Source organism: Prosopis cineraria, unplaced genomic scaffold (assembly GCF_029017545.1).
Source record: "Prosopis cineraria cultivar Desert tree isolate PC_DT_omini unplaced genomic scaffold, ASM2901754v1 PC3, whole genome shotgun sequence".
Taxonomy (NCBI): domain Eukaryota; kingdom Viridiplantae; phylum Streptophyta; class Magnoliopsida; order Fabales; family Fabaceae; genus Prosopis; species Prosopis cineraria.
The window spans coordinates 36,259,966-36,285,238 of record NW_026555334.1 but is presented as its reverse complement, the minus strand read 5'-3'; the positions used below and the strand labels follow the sequence as shown (position 1 = coordinate 36,285,238).

At 36.3% G+C, this 25,273-nt stretch overlaps 4 protein-coding genes across 4 annotated transcripts; 2 read left to right on the top strand and 2 right to left on the bottom strand.

The window, feature by feature from the left end:
• The first annotated feature begins 11,097 nt into the window (after positions 1-11,097).
• Positions 11,098-12,517, top strand: LOC129305735 (uncharacterized). The gene is made up of 2 exons (XM_054945768.1): positions 11,098-11,522; positions 12,350-12,517. Exons 1-2 carry the CDS (start codon positions 11,184-11,186, stop codon positions 12,425-12,427), a joined length of 417 nt encoding a protein of 138 aa, XP_054801743.1. The 5' UTR covers positions 11,098-11,183; the 3' UTR covers positions 12,428-12,517.
• A 157-nt stretch (positions 12,518-12,674) lies between these two features.
• LOC129305732 (WD repeat-containing protein LWD1-like) lies at positions 12,675-14,695 on the top strand. The gene is made up of 2 exons (XM_054945764.1): positions 12,675-13,862; positions 14,481-14,695. The coding sequence occupies exons 1-2, from the start codon at positions 12,813-12,815 to the stop codon at positions 14,592-14,594; spliced, it is 1,164 nt and encodes a 387-aa protein (XP_054801739.1). The 5' UTR covers positions 12,675-12,812; the 3' UTR covers positions 14,595-14,695.
• A 359-nt stretch (positions 14,696-15,054) lies between these two features.
• LOC129305734 (heavy metal-associated isoprenylated plant protein 36-like) lies at positions 15,055-15,839 on the bottom strand. The gene is made up of 3 exons (XM_054945767.1): positions 15,785-15,839; positions 15,566-15,644; positions 15,055-15,459 (listed from the first exon to the last, which is right to left on the bottom strand). Exons 1-3 carry the CDS (start codon positions 15,812-15,814, stop codon positions 15,134-15,136), a joined length of 435 nt encoding a protein of 144 aa, XP_054801742.1. The 5' UTR covers positions 15,815-15,839; the 3' UTR covers positions 15,055-15,133.
• Positions 15,840-19,686: 3,847 nt separating this feature from the next.
• On the bottom strand, positions 19,687-21,124 carry LOC129305733 (xyloglucan endotransglucosylase/hydrolase 1). Its single transcript, XM_054945766.1, has 4 exons — positions 20,900-21,124; positions 20,705-20,805; positions 20,425-20,618; positions 19,687-20,345 (listed from the first exon to the last, which is right to left on the bottom strand). Exons 1-4 carry the CDS (start codon positions 21,087-21,089, stop codon positions 19,946-19,948), a joined length of 885 nt encoding a protein of 294 aa, XP_054801741.1. The 5' UTR covers positions 21,090-21,124; the 3' UTR covers positions 19,687-19,945.
• Positions 21,125-25,273: the final 4,149 nt, after the last annotated feature.

Sequence of the window (25,273 nt, the reverse complement as noted above, 5' to 3'; positions counted from 1 at the left end):
AATGCTTTGTTTACCTACTTAGCAATCACATGATTAATTACATTCATATGCATCATTACATATTAATTCTGGTTATTAAGACTTTTAAGTCTCATTCCTTATAGTTAACATTTTTATACTTGAATTATAGAGACATTTATAATTGGTGATTGTATTTTGGACCCTAGAAATATTGTAAGTGAATTTAATTATTATTAATAAAGTTAAAATACTAGTACAAGTGTATAAATGTGAAATGTTTATAACTATGGAATTCATTTAATTAAATGCAATACTAAACCTCCCCTTTCGATTGTTGATATTAAAGGGGTTGAAGAGTGAAAATAAGGTTTTGTTATGATTTTATACATGTCGTGTGTTGCATGTGGTTTTTGATCTATTGAGTGTGGTCTAGATATTAGTAGTAACTTTTGGCACACGTGTGGGGTTTTGAATACCCTTATGTTGTGAAAAATGTGAAACATTAAAAAATGTGTTTGGGTGTCTAACTTCATTATGCGAAATAATTTGGGAGTAAAGCCTTTACTACTAGCTAGTTTATAAAAGAGCTTTTTATAGATATCTAGATCATCTTAATTGGATGTCAGAAAAAGAAATGGGATGCGTCGAAAGTTGCCCCTACAAAACTATCAAATTTTGTGCACATATCGTGGCACATTCCTCTATTTTTCATTCCTTTGATGTTTTTTAACTAAGTTTGAATCTTTAGACTACTAAAGGGTGTCTATGCTTTTAAAATGACATTGTACTTTATTTTAAGTTTAATACATGATGTTTAAGTAAATTTTTATAAGTGTGCGAACTTGGAATCCCATTTTTGCAAATATTCCAAACTTGGTAGTCAAATAAGGTTAATCGGTAATTACTTTGATTTTAGTGTTAATTATGCATTAGTAAGGGTGACTTTACAATACAAACCATAACTAGAGCAGGCACTTTATTTGTTATCCCAACTGAAGTTTGGAAACAAATCTAGAAAATCAAAACTATTCCCAAGGTAAATAATTTCCTATGGCACATTCTTTCCAAAGCAATTTTAGCTACTAATAAAGCTCTAGTTAGCAAAAGAAGATGGCACTCCAAGGCACATTCCTTAAGACTTGGCTTCTCTCTTCTAACCTTTCTTTCCATTTCCTCTCCACTAACTTGAAATAAAATATGAACCATTCAGATTTGGTGGAGACTAAATCTGGATGGTCCACATTTAACATTTAACATTTTTTATACTTAATAAATTAAAATTAAAATTTTAATAAATCTACTTTATCACCAATTTGGACAGTCTAAATTTAATATATCCAATTCAATTTAATTTTAAAATTTTTTATAAATTAACTATCAAGATTTACTTTGGACAATTCAGATTTAATATTAATTTTTTATAATTTTTTATTTTGATAGACATAAAATTAAAAGTGAAGATAATCTTCCGACTAACACTTTCTAAAAAAAATAAAAAAATATTTTTATAAAAAATTATAAGTTAAAAATTTAAATTTGAACCATTCAAAGTAAATCTGTAACATCCTGATTTTTAATCCCCTGATTTCCTAAGCTTAATTAGGATGATTAAGTAAATTAAAGTGGTATGTGGCCAAGGAGGTCTGATAATAGTGTTTGATTGTATTTCACCATAATTATGGGTCCGGTATCAAGTTAAGCCACTCGAGCATCAAAAGGAGAAGAAAATGAAGAGTTAGTGTTGCTGTGCCACACGCCGCAGTGTGGAGTGCATCCATCATGGCGCACAGACACTTCTAATGCAAAATAGGTACTTCTTTGTGCGATGGATCGTGACACATTGTGCGCTTATTGCAGTGCATGGTCATTTCTTACAATTTATCAGTCACAAAATTGAGACAGAAATAGAGAGAAAGAAGGAGAAAATGGAAGAGGCGCCCACGCTTTGTTAGAGTTTGTTCTTGGACAACATTAGGGGTGTTTTGGGAGCTACAAGCACCCAATGTAAGTATTATACCTCTTAATCTCCCATTTTCTTTCACATTGTGAAATTTATGGCTAAGGTTTGATTGTGGAAGATTATTTTCAGTTCATATAGGTTATGGGTCCGAATTTATTGGCTCAAATAGAGTTAATAAGAGTCAATTAGAGTATTTAAATTTAGGTATAATTAATTTTAGTGTTTTAAGTTGTTGGACACCATAAATACGCAAAATTTCATTAATATGGGTTATTAGGAAGAGAATGATGCCATTAATGAGAGTTTAATGACTCATTAATGTTAATGAGGACTCAAAATAATTAATAAAATTAAGAGGTAGGCTCAAATATAAGTAATGTGGGCATTGTGTAATCTAGAAAGGGAAGATTGGAGTTGAAATGTATGAGATTTGCAATGTTAATGAAAGTTAACTTAGTAAATTATAAGTTGAGCTCTTGGACACTTTTGGCTTAGAAATTCAAGTTTGGAAGCTACTACACTGAAGGGTAAATTTTTGACCTCTTAAAAGTTTGAGATAACCGAAAGAACTCTATTTTGGATAGTCTTGTGTTAATTGTAATGTGGTGTTAATTGTGTGTTTAATACGTAAATTTTGACTTGTGAATGTGGGCATTATATAATGAAACCTTATATTTATCTATTTATCAAATCACTTTGACATCTGTTGAACATGCTAAAGAAATTTCAAAATGGATTTTAAGTTGCAAAAGTAATATTTAAGGTGAGTTGCATTTTTATAATGTGTTTTAAACTAGTAGTGGTTAGTAGATTTGATAAAGATAAGTAATTGTGATTAAAAAAAGAGTGTGTTTATGTGATATAAGTGAACATAAGAAATTGATGCTTACTTGGGTAGCGCTTAGTTGTGAGCTCAACATGTTGACCCTGATATTGAGTAAATAAAAATATGAAAATGAGTAAGCATCGTTTATAGCATGATTAGTAGGTAGGAGTTTACCTAGGGATTGGGGAGTAGAGAAAAAAATTCATATAATATTTAAGCTGCTCTCCGGTACACGAGAGTATAGCCCTGTCTTACAGTTTGTCGAGGAACTGTCTCATAGTTTGTCGAGGAATTAGAACCTAGCTTTCTCTACTAGTTCAATAAGGAGAATAACGTAGGGCATGAGACACCCCATAGATTCGAGAGCGGGGGAAATTGTGGTCTGAGAGTGAGTTATGTGATCTTTGGCCAGGTCACATCTCACGCTTGGGTAGTCCAATCACACAAACGTAGTTCTATTCAATGTTATAACCTATAGTTTTTAGTCTGAAGAAATAAGGTAGATATAAGGTTGGTTGATCATTGCCTTGTAAACTTATGACGTGTCACATGTTTTGAATTGTGGTAAGTCGTGTGATAAATTAGGTCATGGTCAGATGTCTAAATGTCTTATGATTATATACCCAGCATGTGCGAGATAAAAATGTGCTAACTGGATTAATAAGTTATGATATGTATTAAAGCATGTTTTAAGTACTTGGTTTTATATGCATGTGGTTGTTTTATAATTGATATATAACTATATAGGGTAGGTTTTACCTTAGTTACTAAGTGGCTAAACTCACCCCTCTTCTTTAACACTTTTTAAACTTTAACTCTAGTATAGAGAGAGAAAAAGCTCAAGAGGCTAAAAATTAACACATTCCTATTATATGCCTCTAGCTCAGATTTATTTTGGGTAATAGTATATGATTGTCAATTCTATATTATATACCATCACACTTGCACTATTTTATTGTTGCTAATATCTGTGTTGTATTTTAGGTTTTGAGTATTTATGTATAATTATATATATGTTGATAGGGCCAAAATACTAGTACAAGTGTATAAATGATGTTTTGAACATGTTTTAATTAGTTAGGATGCAATGAAATAAAAATTTTCCTCCCTCTTTTGTTTTTTGAAAAAAAAAGGGATTGAAAAGTGTGATTTTATGCTATACTTGTGTTTTAAGTGCATGTGGCATGTTGTACTGACAATCTTAGGTTCAATGGACATAGTCCAGCTTTTGGTACATGTTTTGAGTTTTGGACACCTTTTGTTATAAAAAGTTGTGAAAAGTGATAAAAATGTATTTGAATGTCCAACTTCTTAGTGTGACTTATTTTAAAAGTGAAACTTGTGTCATTAGTTAGTTTACGAAAGTGGTTTTCGTAAACATCTAAATCATGTCATTCGGACGTCAGATAGAGAATCGAGAGTCATCAAAAATTCCCCGATTCTGTCATCAAATGATAGCATAATTTGCTAATATTTTTGTGTAACACGCCGCGGCGCGTGGCACAGTGAGCAACACGCCGCGGTATATTGCCATGTTTCACAGCATACGAGTTGTTTTTCAACCATTTTTTATTTTTTTTCACTCCTTGAAGGTATTTCATTCTTCTGCAACTTATTTTTACTTTGATATATGAGTTTATGATTGTTTTAAACTCATTTTGATCAAGAAAAATTGGGATCCCTTGAATTTGAACTAAAACTTGATAATTACTTTTTGAGTTAATCCTTTGATTTGTATTTAGTGGAGTGAGATATTACAAAACCTAAATAATCAATTTATAAAAATATAATATTAACTTTTGGACCCTTCAAATTAAATTTGGATTATTTTGATGGGTGATAAAATAGATTTATTAAAAATTTTAATTTTAAAGTTAATAAGTATAAAACAAAAAGTAAAAACTTTAACTATAGACCATCCAAATTTAGTTTGTATCAAATTTGGATGGTTCAAATTTCATTTTAGTTAGTGGAGAGGAATTGGAGGGGAAGGTCAGTGGAGAGAAGTCAATTCCCATTCTTTATGCCATAGAAAGGAAGAAACAATTGAATATTCATTTTTCTTTTACTCTGGGTCAAATATATTTGGTTTGGTTGTAATTTGGGCCTCAATTTTTATGAGCTTATTATTAAAAGGTTTAAGTCTTGATGGATTTCTATTATGTCTACTGGAAATTTTCTTAACTATGATATAGCTTTTATTTCCTGAATTTTATAATTGATTTGAAAGGCAATGAACAATATGGTGTTTAATCATATAATATCGAATCCTTCTAAAAATCATTGAAAAATCCAAGTCATGTCATTTTGAATTATGGATTACTATGTTGACAATCCTAATTCTGTTGCTAAGAATATCCCTCTATCACTTTAGATTGTTTGGAAACCTCTACCTGATGGCTTGCTTAAGGTCAATTGTGATGGAATATGTAAGGACGAGACTGGAGAGGTAGCTATAGGAATTATGGAGAATCTCACTTAGGGCCCCCAGAACACAAATTTGCATTTATGGCCTAATAGAATTTGCAAAAAGCACTGTTGACCTAAGGGTCCCTCTAGCAAATTTTGTTGTGGATGAAAAGACACATTTACCCTTGTCTCAACATAATGTTCATGTATGCACAACGTGATATCTAGGACTCTTCATCCCAATATTCATGAATGCACAACACATCTTGCAAACATGATTTAACCTTAAGTAAAATGTATAAGTAAGCAAAGAATAATCAACACAATGTTCATCAATTCTCAACATAGTGAACATACGTAAATTTGCAACATTTGCATAGCATAAAGTCTATAATGAACAATATACTTTCACTGAAACAATATACTTCAAGTTAATATCCACCAGATATATTGTGCATTCATAAATATTGTGTTGATGGTTCATGATTATCATGTTTATACATGGACATTCCCTTGAGACTAGGGCAAATGTGTCTTTTCATCTATAATAAAATTTACAAAAAAAGTCCTTGAGCTTGCGGTGTATTTTCAAATTCTATTAAGCTCTAAATGTAAATTTTTGTGTTTTAGGCCTTAAACGAGATTTTTTGTAGGAATTATCTATTGAGATTGGGTTGGAAATTTTAATTGGGATTTTGTGAACAAAGTCAAGTTTATCTCTGCTTTTATGACGGAGGCCCTAGCTCCTAAAAGGGCATTGATGCTTGCCATTGATCTTGGTAACAATAATGTTATATTAGAAACTAGCTCCTTCTTACTTGTTAAAAGTATTGCGGATAATTGCCCTGATCAATATGATTGGAGATGTTGTGAGATTATTTTGGAAACTCTTAATCTTTTGGCTTCAAAGTTTGGAGTGTCTTTTCTTTTCACTCTCCGTGTGGGTAATCATGCTGGATATCTTCTAGCAGCTGATGCTCTTAAAGGAGTATACTCAATTGGTTAAGTGGAATCACCATTACTCTCTTTGTTCTCCTATCTAATCTCTAGTGCCATGGATGCTATAGGTGCTACATTTGATACCATCTCTCCAACCTACAGATCAAGAGTTGGTTGATGTTTTTTAGTTTGACTTAATAGCTTTCTTTGTTGGTTTTTGTTGTTTCGCATTGTTTGTATGCTTCATTACTTTTTTGCTCTTTTATTTCAATAATACGAGGTATTTCAGATCCAAAAAATAATAATACTACTTTATATATGTTATTGTCCAAGAAATTGTATTGATAAACAGTTAACGAATTGCTATCCTGGTAGCAACGTTACATTTCTCATTTAAAAGAAATCTCAGGTTTGAATTGGCAATTCAAAATTTTAAACAAAATTTGTACCCATAACATCTTAATGATAAGGATGATTTTTAAAATTGATATAATGACAACTAAATTTTAAGCTGGGGAAGACACTCACTAGATCAATAATACTTATTGGGAGAACTTTGTTACCAGTAATCTTACCCGACTGGAGTCATGAATAATAAGTAATTGTACTAAAAAAATTAATAGTTAAATTCTTGAAATTATTTTTACTTTCGTTTTTATGCAGTAACTCCGCCTATGTTTATAGCCGGTCCCAAGCCCGGGTAAAGGAGGAGGGTTGTGTTAGGCCATCAACAGCCAATGTAAAAATTTGTTGAATCTATCATGAACATGGACAATAGACGTTATAATGTTAATGCTAGGTCGTTGCCCGTAAGTAACGCGTTGCATGGCTCGAGTACAGTGATAAGTGAGTTAGAGCCGCTGCATCGGCGCCCGGATGTAGTGTTAAATGAGCAAGGGCTACCGCGTCATTCTGGACGCACGCGGCTAAAGAAGTTAGTCCATAAGAGCAAAATTAGATTTGGTACTTGGAATGTTGGGACATTAAATTGTAAATCTGTAGAGGTTGTAGGGGTTATGATTCAAAGGAAAATCAATATCCTTTGCTTGCAAGAAACAAAATGGCGTGGAGAAGAAGCTAAGGATATTCAAGGTTTCAAACTTTGGTATACAGGAAAAGTAAGTGCACGCAATGGAGTAGGCATCATTATAGATAAGGAGTGGAAGAAGAACGTTGTAGAAGTTAGCAGAATTGGAGACAGAATTATTTCTTTAAAAATGATAATTGGACGTGAGACTGTTAATATTGTTAGCGCTTATGCGCCGCAAGTCGGGACAGAAGCCAGTCTTAAGGAATTATTTTGGGAGGATCTGGAGGGGTTGATTCGACACATACCACAGAGTGAAAAGATTTTTATTGGAGAAGACTTTAATGGGCATGTCGGGAGGGAAGCTGGTCAGTATGCGAGGGTGCATGGTGGTTTTGGTTTTGGAGAGCTAAACAATGAAGGGCAAACTCTTCTTGATTTCTCATTGGCGTATGATTTTAAGATTGCCAACACTTGTTTCAAGAAGAGAGATGAGCATCTCATCACCTACAAAAGTGGAGCCTCAAGGTCGCAGATTGATTTTCTTTTGGTTAGGAACACTGATAGAAAACTTTGTAAAAATTGTAAGGTGATCCCTGGAGATGCTGTAACGACACAACATAGGGTCCTAGTCCTTGATGTGTGTATTATGAGTAAAATCCAAAAACGTCGACAAGTAGTAACACCAAGGATTAGGTGGTGGCAATTAAAAGGTGAGAAGCAAGATATTTTCAAGCGAAATCTTTTGGATAAAGGAATTTGGGATTCTCAGGGAAGTGCTAACATCATATGGGAGGATATGGCTAAAAAGATACGGGAGGTTGCAAAAGTAGTTTTGGGAGAATCGAAAGGTTCTGGTCCGAGAGATAAGGAGTCTTGGTGGTGGAATAATAGTGTACAGGACAAAATCAAGTATAAGAAGAACTGTTTTAAAGCCTTACATTTGTGTAACAATGAGGAAAATTGGGAGAGGTACCGTATGGCTAAGAAGGAAACTAAGAGAGCTGTGGGTGAAGCTCGTTCTAAAGCTTTTGAAGAATTTTATAAAACCTTGAGACGAAGGAAGGAGAGCAAAATATTTATAAGATTGTCAAGAGTAGGGAAAGAAAATCAAGAGATCTAGAACAGGTAAGGTGTATTAAGGATGAAGAGGGAAGAATTTTAGTTACAGATGATGAAATTAAAAATAGATGGGAGACTTATTTTTCTAAACTTTTCAATGATGGAGAGGATTCATCTAGTAACTTGGAGGATTTAGTAACTGGTGAAGGAGAACAAAATTTGTCATTCTATCGAAAAATACGTGATAAGGAGGTAAAGGAAGCTCTTAAGAAAATGGCAAATGGTAGAGCTAACGGACCTGATTGTATATCTATCGAAGTGTGGAAATGTTTAGGTGAAGAAGGGGTGAGATGGTTAACTAAGTTATTTAATGTGATTTTACGGTCCAAGAAAATGCCTGATGAGTGGAGGAGAAGTACATTAATTCCTATTTATAAAAATAAAGGAGATATTCAGAATTGTACTAACTATAGAGGGATTAAACTCATGAGCCACACAATGAAATTGTGGGAGAAAGTAATTGAGCACAGGTTGAGATTGGAGACAAGTATTTCTGAGAATCAATTTGGTTTTATGCCAGGTAGATCAACTACAGAGGCGATTTATCTACTAAGGGGATTAATGGAAAAGTATCGTTGTAAAGATAAAGATCTACACATGGTTTTTATTGATTTGGAAAAAGCTTATGACCGTATACCAAGAGAAGTGCTTTGGAAAGCGTTGGAAAAAAAGAGAGTACGGATTGCTTATATTAAAGCCATACAAGATACGTATGAGGGGGTAAAAACTAGTATAAGAACGCCTAGTGGTCAAACAAAGGATTTTCCTATAAAGATTGGGCTACATCAGGGATCATCTCTGAGTCCTTATTTGTTCAACTTGATTTTAAATGTTTTAACGGAACATATTCAAGAGGAAATCCCGAAATGTATGCTCTTCGCGGATGATATAGTTCTTATAGCAGAGACAAGAGAAGAGGTTAATTGCAAACTTGAGTTATGGAGGAGGACATTGAAGTCGAAAGGTTTTCGTCTGAGTAGAAGTAAGACGGAATATTTATATTGTAAATTTGATAAAGGACTATTCGAAACTAATTTGGAAGTGAAATTGGGAGATCAAATTATACCTCAAGTGGAAAAGTTTAGATATTTGGGAGCCATTATCCAAAATGATGGCGAAATCAGTGGAGATATTTCACATAGAATTCAAGCTGGGTGGTTTAATTGGAGAAAAGCTAAAGGAGTTATTTGTGACCGTAAGGTGCCTAATGAACTTAAAGGAAAGTTTTATCGTACTGCTATTAGACCGGCAATGTTATATAGTAGTGAATGCTGGGCTCTAACGGGACAGCAAGAGTATAAAGTTGGAGTAGCAGAGATGAGAATGTTACGATGGATGTGCGGACATACACATAAAGATAAAATTCGAAATGAGCACATACGTGAAAAAGTGAGGGTGGCACCTATTGAGGAAAAAATGGTAGAAAATCGGTTGAGATGGTTTGGGCATGTACAAAGAAGACCAAGGGAGGCACCAGTGAGAAGAGTGGAACATATAACTTTGAGTCCGATTAAGAGAGGTAGAGGAAGGCCTAAGAGAACACTCTTGGAAGTTGTTGAACGTGATCTCTTAATTAATAATATTTCTAAAAGCTTAATAAATGATAGAGCACAATGGCGTCTTGCAATCCATGTAACCGACCCCACCTAGTGAGATAAAAGCTTGTTGTTGTTGTTGTTGTTGTTCGTTTTATGCAGTATTGTTTAAAGTGGTTACAAAGTGTCATATTTTCTCTTTCAAAATCAAAAAATTAATATTAATTTTATCACAGCAAAAGTTAATGTTTTTCCTGTACATCGTCACGAAAACTTAAAAGAGACATCTTAATTACTGTTACATTCATGAGTCCTAAAATATAAAAATAACACTGTTCGGCTCTGGCACTGTGCTTCCCACCCAAATTTCCAGCCATCAGCCTATCGTTCTCTGCGTTTTTTTTTTTTTTTAATTTTTGGTCTGAAATGAGCTCTTCGTTTTTTTAACCAACCTTTGTCACTCGAAAACTAAATGGGCTTTTTGTCCAAAAACAAATGGGCTTCTGAAATTGGGGCCGAAAACGGTTGAGGGACTTTAAAAATGTACCAATTGATCTCTGAAAGCCACATGGGTCCCTACTGGCCCAAATTTAGTCGGGCTGGACCAGCGAGTGTAAAGCTTTTCTACAGTAATATTTTATAATGTATTCCTGAGTGCAAGGTTTTTACTAAATTGGTGATGTCAAAGACGAAGATAAATGTGTAAAGACATTTTTTAACGTTTTAACATTTTCCAGTAATATAAATTATATTAAGAGATCATCACACACGTCGAAGCCATTGCCTTCCACATGGAATTGGACAACTATCAAGCATAAAAAGTATTTTGGCCACTTCATGTATTCTTTTTTCGGCAACGGAAGTGAGATTCCATTAAATAAGCATCAGAGCTCAACAAAAGCACGGCAAAGCAAAAACGAAAGACAAAAGACTATCCAGAATCTCTAAAAAAAGATCAATCAATCTCCAAACATTTAAACAGAGGGATTGGGGGCCTAGCAACCCAGTCACTTCATGTATTCGTATATACATCTCTCAATATATTCATATATAGGCCGCTTGACGGGGGAAAAAATGTAGCTAGTTCCCCACTTATTCAATTTAATGATTTGACTATCCATTTGTAATGAATTCATATTATTCATCTAATTTAATTTAACAATAAAATGTTTATTTTATAGCACGTGTTCATGTGTTCTCTCTCCCATGAAAAGCGCACAATAGTTTCCCATTCTATCCCAGATCAATCAAGAATCCCGTTTGGTTGGATTCTCAGAATGAGGATTCTTCGTAATTCTGATTCATTTTAATGGTTCATGTTGTTTGGTTGCCCTTTTACCTTTGCCTTTGTAATCTAGATTATGCCAAACAAGTGCATCCCCATGACAATGAACAACCTATGTAATGGGGATTACTACTGCCATGAATCCACCTCTAGACATATTTACCCTCTACCCACGTCACAGCCTTTTGTTATCGGCATCCTCAACCTCCTCCTCTACCCCTGATGTGCCTCGCGGACCGTGCCCTTCCTTAGCTGCTGTCACCGTCTCTGTCATCCACCCTCTTCAACCTCTTCAACCTCGCGATATTGTTCATAGATGCCGGGAAAGGAGGAGGATCGGGGGGGTTTGGTTTTCAGTCGATCATGTCTTCTCCAATCATTCGCATAGCCAAGTCAGTGACCTCTCTTGCCCGTTCGTCTTCTCGCTGTTTTCCACAGATCTTCTTGCTTTGTATCAGGTCTGTTTCTTTCTTTCCCGCCCCTTTTTTTTTGGGGAACGAACCTGATTATGGTAGGATGGTGAGGACAATATGTTGTAGATTTTGCTGGTACGACGAAGATGGAGGAGGAAGGACGAAGGGCAATAATGAAGGGGGTAAAATTGTCCCTCTATTTTGTATTAGCTGGTATTCAATATTAGCGTAATATAATAATTATACAACACAGCGTTTGAGCGCTCATTTGGTCAAAAGCACATGAAACTGTTATTCATCCAGCAAGAGTGAATCGATTGAGGAAAATAGATCAATAGTAAGCCAACATAGCGCTCCATTATTATAGTGTGCATTCATTGCTTAGCCAAGATACACGGAATGATGTCAGCAATCACGAGGATTAAAAATCGATATAATGATTAAAATACAGCAGCCAGCACTACCCCATGGCCATAGAAAATAAATACTTCAAATTATATGGATGACTATTTTTAAAAAATGGATAAGATACTATAATTGCCGCACCCAGCACCCAGCACCCTGCTCGCAGGTAGGAACAGGTTCAATTTCCATCTCTTCACTCATCAATTCCCATATCATAGGAATGATGAATCACTCTGTCTGAAGAAAATAAAAATTTTGTTTCCTGCGCTGGGAATCATATACATGAAAATTACATATAGGATCACCGAATAAATCTCATAAAATTAGTGCAAAGCGATGGGCTATATAGATGAATTGCCTAAACAAGAGAGAACTTGTCATACCAAAGCATGGTGGTTCATAAAGAAGTGGTGTGAGTCCCTTAACCATCCGTCCTAGATTTGATCCTTGAAGCGATGATAATGTAGGTGATGCGCTTGAGAGAGACAAGGCCTAGAAATGACAGACTCGAATTGGAATTAAATCAGAGTTATTGGTTTGAATAGCGGGTGATTTGCTCGGGAAAAAAACTTGTCACGGGCTCACTCGACCACTGGCCAAGTAAGCAATCCAATAACTCGTGTTTCTAGTTCTACAATATAGTATGGCAAGGAAAAGGAGCGATGGATTTGGGGAGCATTCATACTCTTATACGTATCCAAATGGTGTGCGATGCCTAATCCAGAAGGGAGGGCGCATAAAGTGTTGTGGGTCCCTCCTCTGCTCTGCTCGATCTCAAAGTCTTTCCCGTTCGGGCCGGGGAATTCGGATTAGCCTTCTCGTTGGCTGCAATCCCCTTTTGTCCTGTCCCAGTGCGATACGGTATCATATCCTTTTGTTCTCGTTCTCAGCTGCCGCTCCTTCCTCCTCCGACCCAAAATCCACGGCCACATGGGAGCGAGCAGCAGCGATCCCACTCAGGATGGCTCAGATGACCCCCAGAAGCGCTCTGAGATTTATACTTATGAAGCTCCCTGGCACATCTACGCCATGAACTGGAGTGTCCGTCGCGACAAGAAGTATCGCCTCGCCATCGCCAGTTTGCTCGAGCATTGCCCCAACCGCGTTGAAATTGTTCAGCTCGACGACGTCAACGGCGAGATTCGCTCCGATCCTTCTCTCTCCTTCGAGCACCCTTACCCTCCCACCAAGGTCATATTCATCCCGGACAAGGAGTGCCAGAGACCCGACCTCCTCGCCACCTCCAGCGACTTTCTCCGAGTCTGGCGCCTTTCCGACCCCGATGATAATCCCGCCCAGCGGGTCGAGCTCAAGAGCCTCCTCAATGGCAACCAAAACAGTGAGTTCTGCGGCCCTCTCACCTCTTTCGACTGGAACGAGGCGGAGCCCAAGCGTATCGGCACTTCCAGCATTGATAAAACCTGCACAATTTGGGATATCGAGAAGGAGGCCGTGGACACGCAGCTCATTGCCCATGATAAGGATGTTTACGACATCGCTTGGGGTGGCGTTGGGGTCTTCGCCTCCGTCTCCGCCGATGGATCCGTTAGGGTTTTCGATTTGCGCGATAAGGAGCATTCTACTATAATCTACGAGAGCTCCGAGCCGGACACGCCCCTGGTTCGACTCGGGTGGAATAAGCAGGACCCGAGGTACATGGCCACAATCATCATGGACAGTGCCAAGGTCGTCATCCTTGATATTCGTTTCCCTACGCTTCCGGTGGTGGAGTTGCAGAGGCACCAGGCGAGCGTGAATGCGATTGCCTGGGCGCCGCATAGTTCGTGCCATATATGCACCGCCGGGGATGACTCTCAGGCGCTAATTTGGGACCTATCCTCCATGGGTCAGCCGGTGGAAGGAGGATTGGATCCTATCTTAGCCTATACTGCCGGGGCAGAGATTGAGCAGCTTCAATGGTCGTCGTCTCAGCCGGACTGGGTTGCGATTGCTTTCTCCACCAAGCTTCAGATCCTAAGGGTATGAAATTTGATATTTTCCTGACATAGCCATCCATTCACCTGTCACCAGGGTTGAAATCGCCACATTTAAGATACTTTGCAAAATTCAGGTTTACTGTTTTACACCCAGTCGTCAGCACAGTTGACCCCTATTGGGTGGAATGGTGATAATTTGTCTCTGATGCCGTGCCACTTGTATGAACAATGAACCTTGTCATTTATTTTCAGTTCAGTAGATATGCAACAAAATAGGGGTAGTTAATTTTATCCTTCTGGAGTCCTAAAGGGCGCATAAGCCAGTGCCACGAAGGTGGCCTCGTGTTTTCCCAGGTTGTTAATAACTGTGAGACATGGATAATCTTCTTGTGTGTACATGTTTTATTATCCATATTTTAACTCTGGCATTGTGATCATTTGGTGATGAATAAGTTGCCGTCGGGAAACAGTTTCATAATCCGAAAAGAATTGTTGTCTCTAAACCAGCATAAATGAAGGGGATTAACTGGTGTAAGCAAACACTCACCTAAGCATATTGACAAGAACATATCATCCCAAAAATTAACAGCACAATAAAGGATATCGAAAGAGAGGATTCATCACAAAGCAAAATACGCTAAAAATAATGCACAATTTTCAGATGACGCCCGCTGATGGCAGCTTCTCGAAGAGGGTATGGGCAGGTTGTGATAGCACAGTTTCTTGTCCACGTAACTTCCGGCTGGCTGTGAAGTCCAAATCAGTGGCTAGTTGATAACCCCCAGCGCGTCAATGAAGGAACACAAGCGTCGCTCCGTTATCAAACTTTTCGTAGGCCCAATGCTTCTTACGACTATTATTTATCCTTGCCGATGGGAAAGAGCCAAACTTTATAGCATAGACTACAAAATTGATTATGCCAATTTCCTTAAAGCAATGATTAAGAAATAATGGACTAAACAAGAAAGGAATCATTTGATTGCTCTGGAGCTCACATCACATTACACCCCACGGCGTTGTCGTCACTGAGGTAGTCATCTACTCGCGCCGTTGGTCTTAAAAATGGTGGCTGATATGTGGGCTTGTCGTAGTGGTAATGCACTTGGACGCTAGTTGGAAGCTGAGAAGCAGCTGCGGATGAAGCTATTGCACAGTAAGGTGCGTTGGCTGTCCATGGCTGCGCAATATAACAGAGCTGATTATCAAATTTAATTTCATTGTATGGGTGAGGCGTCTGAGAAATTTCTTTCAAGTCTTGAGGAGGATTAAATGTGAGATCCACCCCTTGTTGAACCGTCAGAGTGTTTCCCTTCTTCAAATCCAGAGGAGGATTAGAAGCATTTGGAGTCTTGCAAGAGTCATTGTTATTATATTTATTCTTGCTTCTATAGCCCCACCTCCTCTAATGTCCTCATCCTTCTGAGTTTTATGCTCATATTCATCAGGATGCTTCTCCTTTTCCTTTCCTCTTGCTACTGCAATTGTTTCTGCTTCTTTCTTACTGGCTTTGAGTTCCTCAAAGCCGTCAAGTTCTGCATGCTTTCCAACTTTTAACAGCCTTTTAATTAATATCTGTGGATCCACATTCCCTAAAACTGTCACTTTGGGCCGCCAAGGGTCTATATCCGTCTTCAAGATCCCTGACAGTGTCCACCATGCCCGTTAGCGGCAGCAGCAGACAAAACAGAGAACATAACAAGGGACGATTTTTCTTTGATTCATTCAGAAAGTTTTAGTAGTTATTACCTTCTATACCCTTTAACGCCTTCTTAACTTTCTTCTCACATCCTTCACAGCAGTTAGCAGACACCTTCAACTCAATCTTCTGAGATGAAGGAATGAAGATTTTTTTTTTTTCAGTTCCACTATATAGATGTCAAATGAGAATATGAAATGGACGAAAGAAAAATAAGAATGAAATTAGCGAGTCTATAAAAAGAGATTGAATGAAAAATTGATACTCACCAGAACTTTTAAGTCCACTTCCGTTGCCATGTTTTTGGTCGGGAAGTGGAAGGGTGATGAGAAATGTGTAACATGAAACACAGGTATTTGACACTCAAACCGTTGACTGGTGGGCCCTATTTATATGCACAAAAATCGCAGGAATAGTTATGTGCCTTTTCCTGTTCAATATTTTATGGTATTTACATGTAACCTTTAAATGGTTTTCCAACGCAAAAGCACAAATGCTCTTCCTTTCCTATGCTTTTCTGCAATTTGCCGCGTAATGTGAGGTTTCATCTGCATGAAGTTCAAACACAGAGCTTGTCCTCAATTCAGAACTGTGTAAAATTATCTCACGCTCACCAGCTCCCGCATTCTACAAGAAATTATTAACCCATAGCCATATACTCTACCTACTAGTTCAAATCTGAAAAATTGAACGGGAGACCTTCTTATAGAAGTGCCAATATCCAAGCATTTGGATATTCCCTTCATATCCTCTGTGTTTCTTTCTCTCTTTCTTTTTTAGGGCCAAAAATTCCCTCCACATCCTTCATTTGCCTTAGCATGAACATGCTAGGCTACCTATTAGACCATCAAGCCTGGATCTTTCCTGCTGGGGTGAAAAATGGGGGAGTCGTATATAAAGCTCTACCACTTTTCATCATTTTTGTAAAGTAAAGGTGGTCGATTTCTGACCTTCACCTAGCCTGGCATTTGATGATTGCTAATTTATATTTATTACATTTGATTAGGAGAAGCTTTTTCTCATGTGGCCATTTTTTGTTTCAAAGAATCCTAGGAATAAAAGCAATCAGGGTACGTCATCTTTGCTTTGTTCTATTGGTATATTTGGTTTGATCATGCCAACAAGGATCCAACATTCGGTTAAATTAAGGTTTCATGCAACCAAAAAACAAATACTTTCTCCCTCAGGCTTTACACAATTAATCATCAAGTTCGCCACTTCTCTGTTTTCCGCTAATATCAAATATACAAGTTTTGACAGAACTAAACAGGCTCTTATGTTTAAATTTGAGTGGAAGAGGTGAGCCATACACGTGGGTATGTTATGAATTACGATAGTTTTGAAAGAGGTAGGAAAGAGAAGGCAAAGATGCAATCCAACCCCATTCTTCTGTCATAAGCAGTGTGATGAATACTCTAGGAATTTATAGATTCCTTAAGATGGGAGATAGAACGTGACTCATGTCATTTATGTTGGTACCTCAAATCTTTTTTTCCCTTTTTTCTTGGTTTTCTTTGCCTATAGAATATTCATTCATTGAAAACAAGCCAGCAACAGCAAATAAGAGCGCACAGAAAAACAGTTGGCCAACCCGCCGCCCTAGGCTTATTCCACAAGGAACAGAATAAAAGTGGCAAATTCTCCGAATAAAGTCTGCTGCTTTCTAGGGGCACTCTAAGTCTCCACACAAGTTACCATCAAGCAGAATAAGCTTGCCAACAGTTCTATACAACATAAAGCACTCATGCCAACTTGATGGCTTCTTGTTACGGAATAAGTTGCCAAGCCACCTTCTCATTTTGACAAAGAGAGAGAACTTCAAATTTGTTATTATTCTATCACATTCTGGACCCCAAGTTATTCAAAATTTTGAAACATGTCATTAGAAATGTTGTAAGGGCCTTGGCGATGGCTAGACTGTTCAGAGTGTGTTGATTCGAAAGGGAACGTGAGGTAACGAGATAACACGAAAAAGGGGCTACTCAATGTTCTGAGAACTAACTGGTCAAAAAAATATGTTCTGAGAACTACAGTCTACTGACTTTATAATTGGGCTTTTAGTTTTGGGCTCAAACATATGGCAGTGAAACAAAGGCTTTAAATTCTGGTAGGGAGGACCAAATCTGGTACAGTTTTTTTTTTTTTTGGGGGGTGAAACGGCACAGATTTTAAATTCTTTCATTTTAATATCCATGCAATTTTAAGGTGAAATTTAGAACACTTTTTAACAAAAAACTAGTGTGTCATACAAGCTGAAAATAATGCTATTTATCTTAATATCCGTGCAATTTTAAGGTTATCTCTAGAAAACTCGAAGAGAACCACGTGATGGAACAAATTCGAGCAGCTAAAATATTTTTTTTCCCAAGAAAAATAGTTAAAAGCATCTCAGTGCTTAAATTTACATGTGATTGTCAGTTATAGGGGATTGAATGGAAATAGTTCTTTCCCCCTGTTTTGTAGAAATGAATAGAAATTGTTAGGTAGAGTGAACGGATGGTAACAATGTGAGTTAGTGGAGAAAGATGAAATGGAAGGAATTGAAGAGCTAACCAAATTTATGACAGTGAGTGGAGGCCACCAAATAACTAATTAATGGGACATCATCTTCCACTGTAGGCTGTGGCCATGCTAGGTTTCACCTTATAACTCCAAAAAAAGAGTTATGCTCTGTTGGTCCCTTATATTATGCTCTCTGATGATGGTCCCCTGTTTTCTACACTGAATCTACTCAACTTTTGAATTCACCATATTTATACATGTCCACATTTTTGTTTTGAATGTAAAGCTGTGTCACTGACAGAACACACGAGTACAATCAGCAAACGCGATATCGTTCTAGTAGGTAACGAATAATGACACCTACGAGTTTATTGGACACCTACTGATATTATATTGACAGCTTACCCAGCTCTGTCATTTACTGCTACACTACAACAGGCTTTTATTTACATTCCGAATTCTACATATCGATGTCATTCACTTGCACATTAATTAAAAAAAAAACATCAGAATAAACAAGAGACGGCTATTCCATTTTCGCAGGTTTTGCTCTTACGTTTTACTTAGCTAGCCATTCTGCTGGGGATTTTACCCACTGATGTAATTCCTGTTACTTTGAATGAAATTCTACTTCCATCCCCCCCCCCCAAAATTAAAAAAAAAACAACATACATGAACTTAACCAATTAACACAAATAAAATATAAATTAGATGGATACTTGTGCAAGAGTCAGGCTACCTAGTATGTTAGATTATTTATATTCAATATGTTCATCAAAATATACTAATCCTTAAACACACCTTAAATTTTACATATTCTTACTCTTATCTTTCAATTTTTGGTTGTGAGACTTTTAATTTCTTTATCTTTAGTATTCTTTGTACTTTTTTTTGATTTTTTGCTTATATTTTAAATATGTTTGAGGATAATCTCTTCCATCAAAATAATTTAAATTATTTAATTAGATGTATTTTAAGATTTTATATATTTTTAATCTGCCCCGCTTGATTATGTCCTCATTCTTTTGGCTTTTCTAAAATAAAGAAAAGAATCACATTACGTGTCTCGGATAATCCAGACTGAGACTGACTTCCCCCCATAATGGGTCTACTCTTTTTTTTTTTTTTTAAATTTTATGAATTTACATTTAGGCTCAGAAGCCGATCATCGCGGCTTTAAATTGAAAGCGCAATTTATTTTCCAACCCATTGACAGGATTCGTGGTTCAGTGGCTTCACTCTCTCCCAAAATCAACCCATTAGACAACATCACCTCGATACGTGGAAACTAAAAAAAGCAAGTGTCGCCGTCCGAGCTTTTACGCGATTGAATGAAAATGCCACATCCCCACATGCCCCTCCTTCTCTCATCTCAGGTCAAGTGAATCATGATGTGCTCAGTGCTCGCCACACCACTCGCACACTTTTTTTCATTTTTCATTTGGTCAATAATGCTGTGCCACTCAGTCCTCGAGTTCAGTTAAATATCGTTGTATCCTGCTACTCTTTCCAGACCCCTCACATGCTGAAATTTCAGTGGGGCCACGTTTCACCACCCTCCCTGTCTACTTTTATGCCCTTCTGAATCCTCTTGTCGTTTTTCTCTGTCATTTCTGGGACCATAAGTCCATCCCTGTGCAGATTTATGCAATTGCAAAACAACTGGTGCTTCCCACGCAACAGGTATAGTATATGAATTTTATATTGAATCACAGATACACTGCATTACATCATGAAGTCTCTCGTCTCGCATAAAACAGAGTCTCCCCTGTTTCTCTCAAATCCTCATCTTTATAGTTAAATTAAATAGCTCAAACAACAGTGAAGTATAGTCCTGGATGTGGTAAATGGAATGAGAAATACAAAGAAGAAAACGCGGAGGAAATTGTATCGACTCATAACAGTAATAAGAATGGGAGATTAAAAACTTAAACGTCGCGGTCCCTCTTGCATTCTGGTGGCATAACTGGGAAGCGCTTGCGGTCGGTGCAGTAGTTGTAGATGGTGTATTTCTGACGTACCCATCTGAGTCTTCGCCATTGAAGAGCATCGAGGTCACGGAACTCAGGCTGGTCCCACCATCTCTTGCCCTGTGTCGCACAGAACCTGGCGTTCACGGAGGCCTCGCACCCATCGATGTGGAATCCCTTGTAGGACGCTATGAATGGAGCTTTGGACCAGTCTGTCTTCTCCAAACCACCCCTCGTGGCCCAGTCATCTGCATTCCATAGACTGTTGTATATTTTCATGGGCTGCTGAAACGGGAATTTCACGCCCAGGTCCTTGCTGTTCTTGAACACTCTAATCGGTACATTGTCCACAAAGAATCTGCATCACCCACATCAGATTATGATTCCTTCTTGGTTTACATACTCGGATAATGCAGTGGTGAGAGTGAAGTACTTACACAATCTGATACAGGTTCCAGAGAACACAGTATGTGTGGTATTCTTTGGCGGGATCAAACCAGAGGTAGATTCTCTGCTCTCTGTTACCAGAGCCTCCGGTGAACACATTTGTCTGCAGAATGTAAGGCTGTCCAGATCTATTCCCCAAGAACTCAAAGTCTATCTCGTCGTGCTCCTTGTTATTGGATGATAGCTGCCAGAGTTCCCAGGCACAGGTAAATGAAACATATTTAAGGAACAACAGAAACAGATAAACGGAAAGTTGGTCGGTGTGTTTACATAAAAAGCAGTGACTGTGCCAGCAGAATCGCCAGGAACCATCTTGATGTGCATGCAGAAGTGACCAAACAAGTAAGATCCTTTGGACTGGAAACCAGTACCTGAGATTGAAGACAATAGCAATTGGTAAGATAAAACGAAGAGCTCGATGGGATACGAGGAAGGAGGAGGATAAGAAAGAGGAGGGAAGTATACCAGTGTACTTGTCGAGATGGAGCTGAACCTCAGAGCCTCCACTGATGTATTTAATGTGATCGTACGCCCAGGTGGGGTAGTAGTTTCGGCCGAAGGGAACGTCAACCGTCCTCCTTGGGGCGGCGGCGAGAGCGGCGGAGGTGAGGGATAAGAGAACGAGACAGAGAGACCACCGGGCAGAAGAAGCCATGGCTTGTGTTTGTGTTGGAACTGCAGGGATGGACATATAAAGAGGTATATATATAGGCTAGCCGAGGCCTTGCTTTGTTTATTTCATATTTGGACTATCCTATGATTAATCCTCACTAATTGCTCCGTTTGATTTTATTTTATTTTTTAAATAACAAACCGGTTGTTACGTTGCAAGAAGCTGTTGATTTATTAAAATATTTTATTAAGATCCTTTTCATCAACAACTGGTCTTCTTCTGTTTGATTTCATGGAATATCATGGGAAGTAAACCCTTCAATTGTACTTAGTATGGTGTTTGAAGCATTGAAAACAGGGTGAAATATCCAAACAGGGCAGCTTTATGTGTTTAGACATACTTTTATTTGTTTTGTTATTATTTTTATTATTTAAATTTGGGGGGAAAATAAAAGAGACAAATGGATACAGAGAAATGAAATGAGGGTGAGGGAGGCATGATGGGTTTGGGGCCTTGGAGATTTAAAAGAGGGAGATGGGCGGAACAAAGCACCTTGGGCCAAATGTGATAGGTGTGGTCCCCTCTCAAATCTAACAAATCAAAGCCAATCACTCTTGTTTCCTCTTTTTTTTTTTCTTTTAATATTTAAATATGTTGGCAGCTCATCGCAGATAAGGCATATTTTAAAATTCAAACAATTTTCTAAAAATATTTATCAATTGAATTAATCTTAAATTTGAACAAATAATCTTATGAATTATAATCATATATTTATTAATTGAAGTAACTCTTGTTCACTCATTTTCTTTTTATCTTAACTTATATGTTGAATATGCTTCACACATTTTTTTCTAAAAAAATTGCTCTATTCTTTTTAATTAATATCATGTCATTGAAAGTAAAAAAATCTTTAATATTTTTTCTATTAAATATTGCATCATCTAGTTTAACCAAAAAAAGAATATTATTCTAATAGTTTTATAATATATCTGTAAAATACATTTGAATATTAAAAAATAATACATTAATTTTTAGCATAATATTTTTTCGGCGAAACTGTTAAATTAATTCCAAAAAACTATTATGGGTTTTACGCAGAGCAAGTGCTCGTGCAATCAATAGAAAAATAGCGTAATTTGCTGAGAATCGTCTGACGACAATTCTACGCTGATTTTGACTAACTTTTGATAGAAAAATTGTATTAAAAAAACTGTCGTTTGAAATTAACGTCCATGGAAAATTGACGGATGATACATCTACGGACCATGGGATTGTTTATAGAGGAAATATAGGTGATGCGTGATGAGTTTCCACGAATATCAATGACTTTCTATTTTTCTAAGAACTAATGTTGTAATTTTTTATGATTATTTAGTGCATAATAAAAAATTACAAAATAATGTTATTCATGAGTAATACTACTTTCATTTTAAATTATAGTATATTTTTAAAAGAATTTTTTCATCTCAAAATATAAGACACTTTGGGTAAATTAAGATTTTATTAAATGTAATAATTTTAATATTATCCTTTCTCTCTATAATTAATTTTTATATTTTCTCTTTTCAATATATTAAATGATGGATATTTTTAAAAATTTATTTTTTTTGAAAAGATAAAATTGTTAAGTATATTTAATGAGGTTTATTGATATGTGATATTTTATTTAAAAATACCTTATAATTTAAAATAGATGGAGTAAATTTTAAAACAAGACTTGTGCATTTAAGTTTATATTTTATCCAATCAAATCAAAATATATAAATTTTATTATATTAATGATAAAATGTGTCACAGGATAAATAATGTCTAAAAGATATATATCTGAATCTAATTAAAAATAAATATTTAAAATATATAAAATTATGTATACAAGTTTTTTTTTAATAAATTTTATCATCGATCCAATGGAAAATAATGGATTTGCTGCAGGTTTTTGTTATTGAACATGGATGGACAGCCAAAAGACACAACCAATCGAGTAATTCAAAAATTGAATACTTGGTGACTTTTGAATTTTGATTCTTTTATGAATTTCACAATTCTGCCCTCGTGTCAGTCATTATCTTTTGATAAACTTAATTGCGCATCTCCCAACAAGAAATCTGGGCGAATGAGAGGAGGGCATGTGGAGGCCAATATCTGGCATCTCCCTCTAGAGACACCCTCACATGATTCTTGTGAACTCAGATTAGCCTGTTTACGTCCATTAACTAATTCTGTGTTACAGTGAGTCCCCAATTATTAACGCATAAACAATTATGGCTATTAGCTGTTGTTGTGCCTAAAACCACCCTCAGTTGCAGCCTCTCGTGCTGTCTTCTGGATTATTAATCAGATCCCATGCTGATTAAATATAATTAATCCAGCTCTTATGATATTGCTTCCCAATGAATTGAGGAAGGAATTAAAGAGTTTGCTTTGAAATTAAGTTGACAATTCAGATACCTCAAAATATTACTATACGAAGCCCCTCGGGATAAGTGCATCCAATACAATTGGAGAATACAAAACATGATCATGGAATTGATACAAATATATAGCGATTCACTAGTTTCTCATTGTTTTGATAGGCCCGAAACTTGTTGCTCACTAGTAATTACTTCTTTCATCTCTATTCACCTGACCTCATGGAAGATATACAAAGAAAACAAAATATACATACAATGTAATACTCCATCTGGCCTTATATACAGGATATTTTCTATAAGTTTATTTTATTCTTAAATATAAAATGTCATGGTGTTTTTAAATAATTAAAAAGTTTTGCTCTTGTTTTTGAAAAAAAATGGAAAAATATAATAATTGTGTGTTTTATTCATCACTAGCTACTATGATATTAATTAACGTTATTAGAGATAAAATTAAAAATTATTGAGATTTGATGTGGTTTTGATGAAATAACAAATCAGTTAAAAATGCTTTATCTATAATAAGGGAGTAAGTATTTTTTTTTAAAAAAAATTATCCTTCATCCTAAGTACATACTTGACATCTATCTGACATGGCTGGGTATATTAATTGAAAATAAATGGTAATCATACTTTGAAATTTAGAATAAGACAGTATTTAAGAACATGAGAAAAAAATATAAATGAAAAAACAAAAGTAAATAGAGATAAATAAAGTATGAAACTGCATGGGAATATAAAAAATAAGTGGCCACCAGGTTATGATTAAACTGAAAGGGAGGGTGTTTCTTATCCGATACAGAGAGAACGTGCATTGTCTCGGAAGCTGAAAGCTCAGAATCAGGAACACGTGTGGTTTCCTTCACTGCCAAAAACAAGCCTCATGGCGCCGGAAGCGACCGTTTTTATGGTTAATAAAATTATTAGGCAGCTCATTGCTTTGAATTTAAGTTCCACCACCCCTTCCATTGATCCACCAAAATCTCTCTCAATGTCATAAATACTACAAGAGAAATGTGAGAGAGTAATTTGGTGCTTTTCATGCCAAGTAGATCTCTCAGGTTGTGGGTCAAGTCAAGTGTTGGATAATCAGAATCTTGGCGAGTAAAGAGGGAAATTAAAGTTACTATATAATAGTAATCAGTTAATGAAAAGTAGAGAGAACGAAAGAAGAGAATAAATTCAATCTCATGCTTGCCATTACCGAGGACTGAGATACAGAGATCTGCAGAAGCCCATATTTATTGAGCCTGGCTACCACCACGAACCACCCAAATGGCCTTCCCATAGCTCTTCACAACATTTACTCCAAAACATTACAAGAGCAAACATTAAGATTTTGGGTGCTCAATGCTCATCGTTCACCACTCAACCCGTGAGATTAATGTAATTTTATTTTTATAGTTTTAATATATTCCTAATCTAAAATCAATATGCTGTTTTAACTATTATTTTGTCAAATTCAATAATTTCTTAATTTTAATTTCATCAATTGTATTTGAATTATGTAGATCTTACTGTAGTCACCAGTCATGACCAAAACAGAATCCCCGTTTAATTAGGCTTTTCGAACCTGAGCCTTTTTTAAAACGCTGAAAATGCCGTTTCTTTAATGGATCATCAAAAACAAGCTTTTGGAAAGAAGACGATGGTGAAGAAAGTCAAAATACCACAAATACCCTGATTTCCCGGAAAAGCCCTTTTCATTTTCCATGCACAGATCATTTTTAATAAACTAGTACGTTGCTCGCACGGGTATAAAAAAAATAAAAAAATAATTTTAAATAAATAATAATATTCAATAATTATTCATGA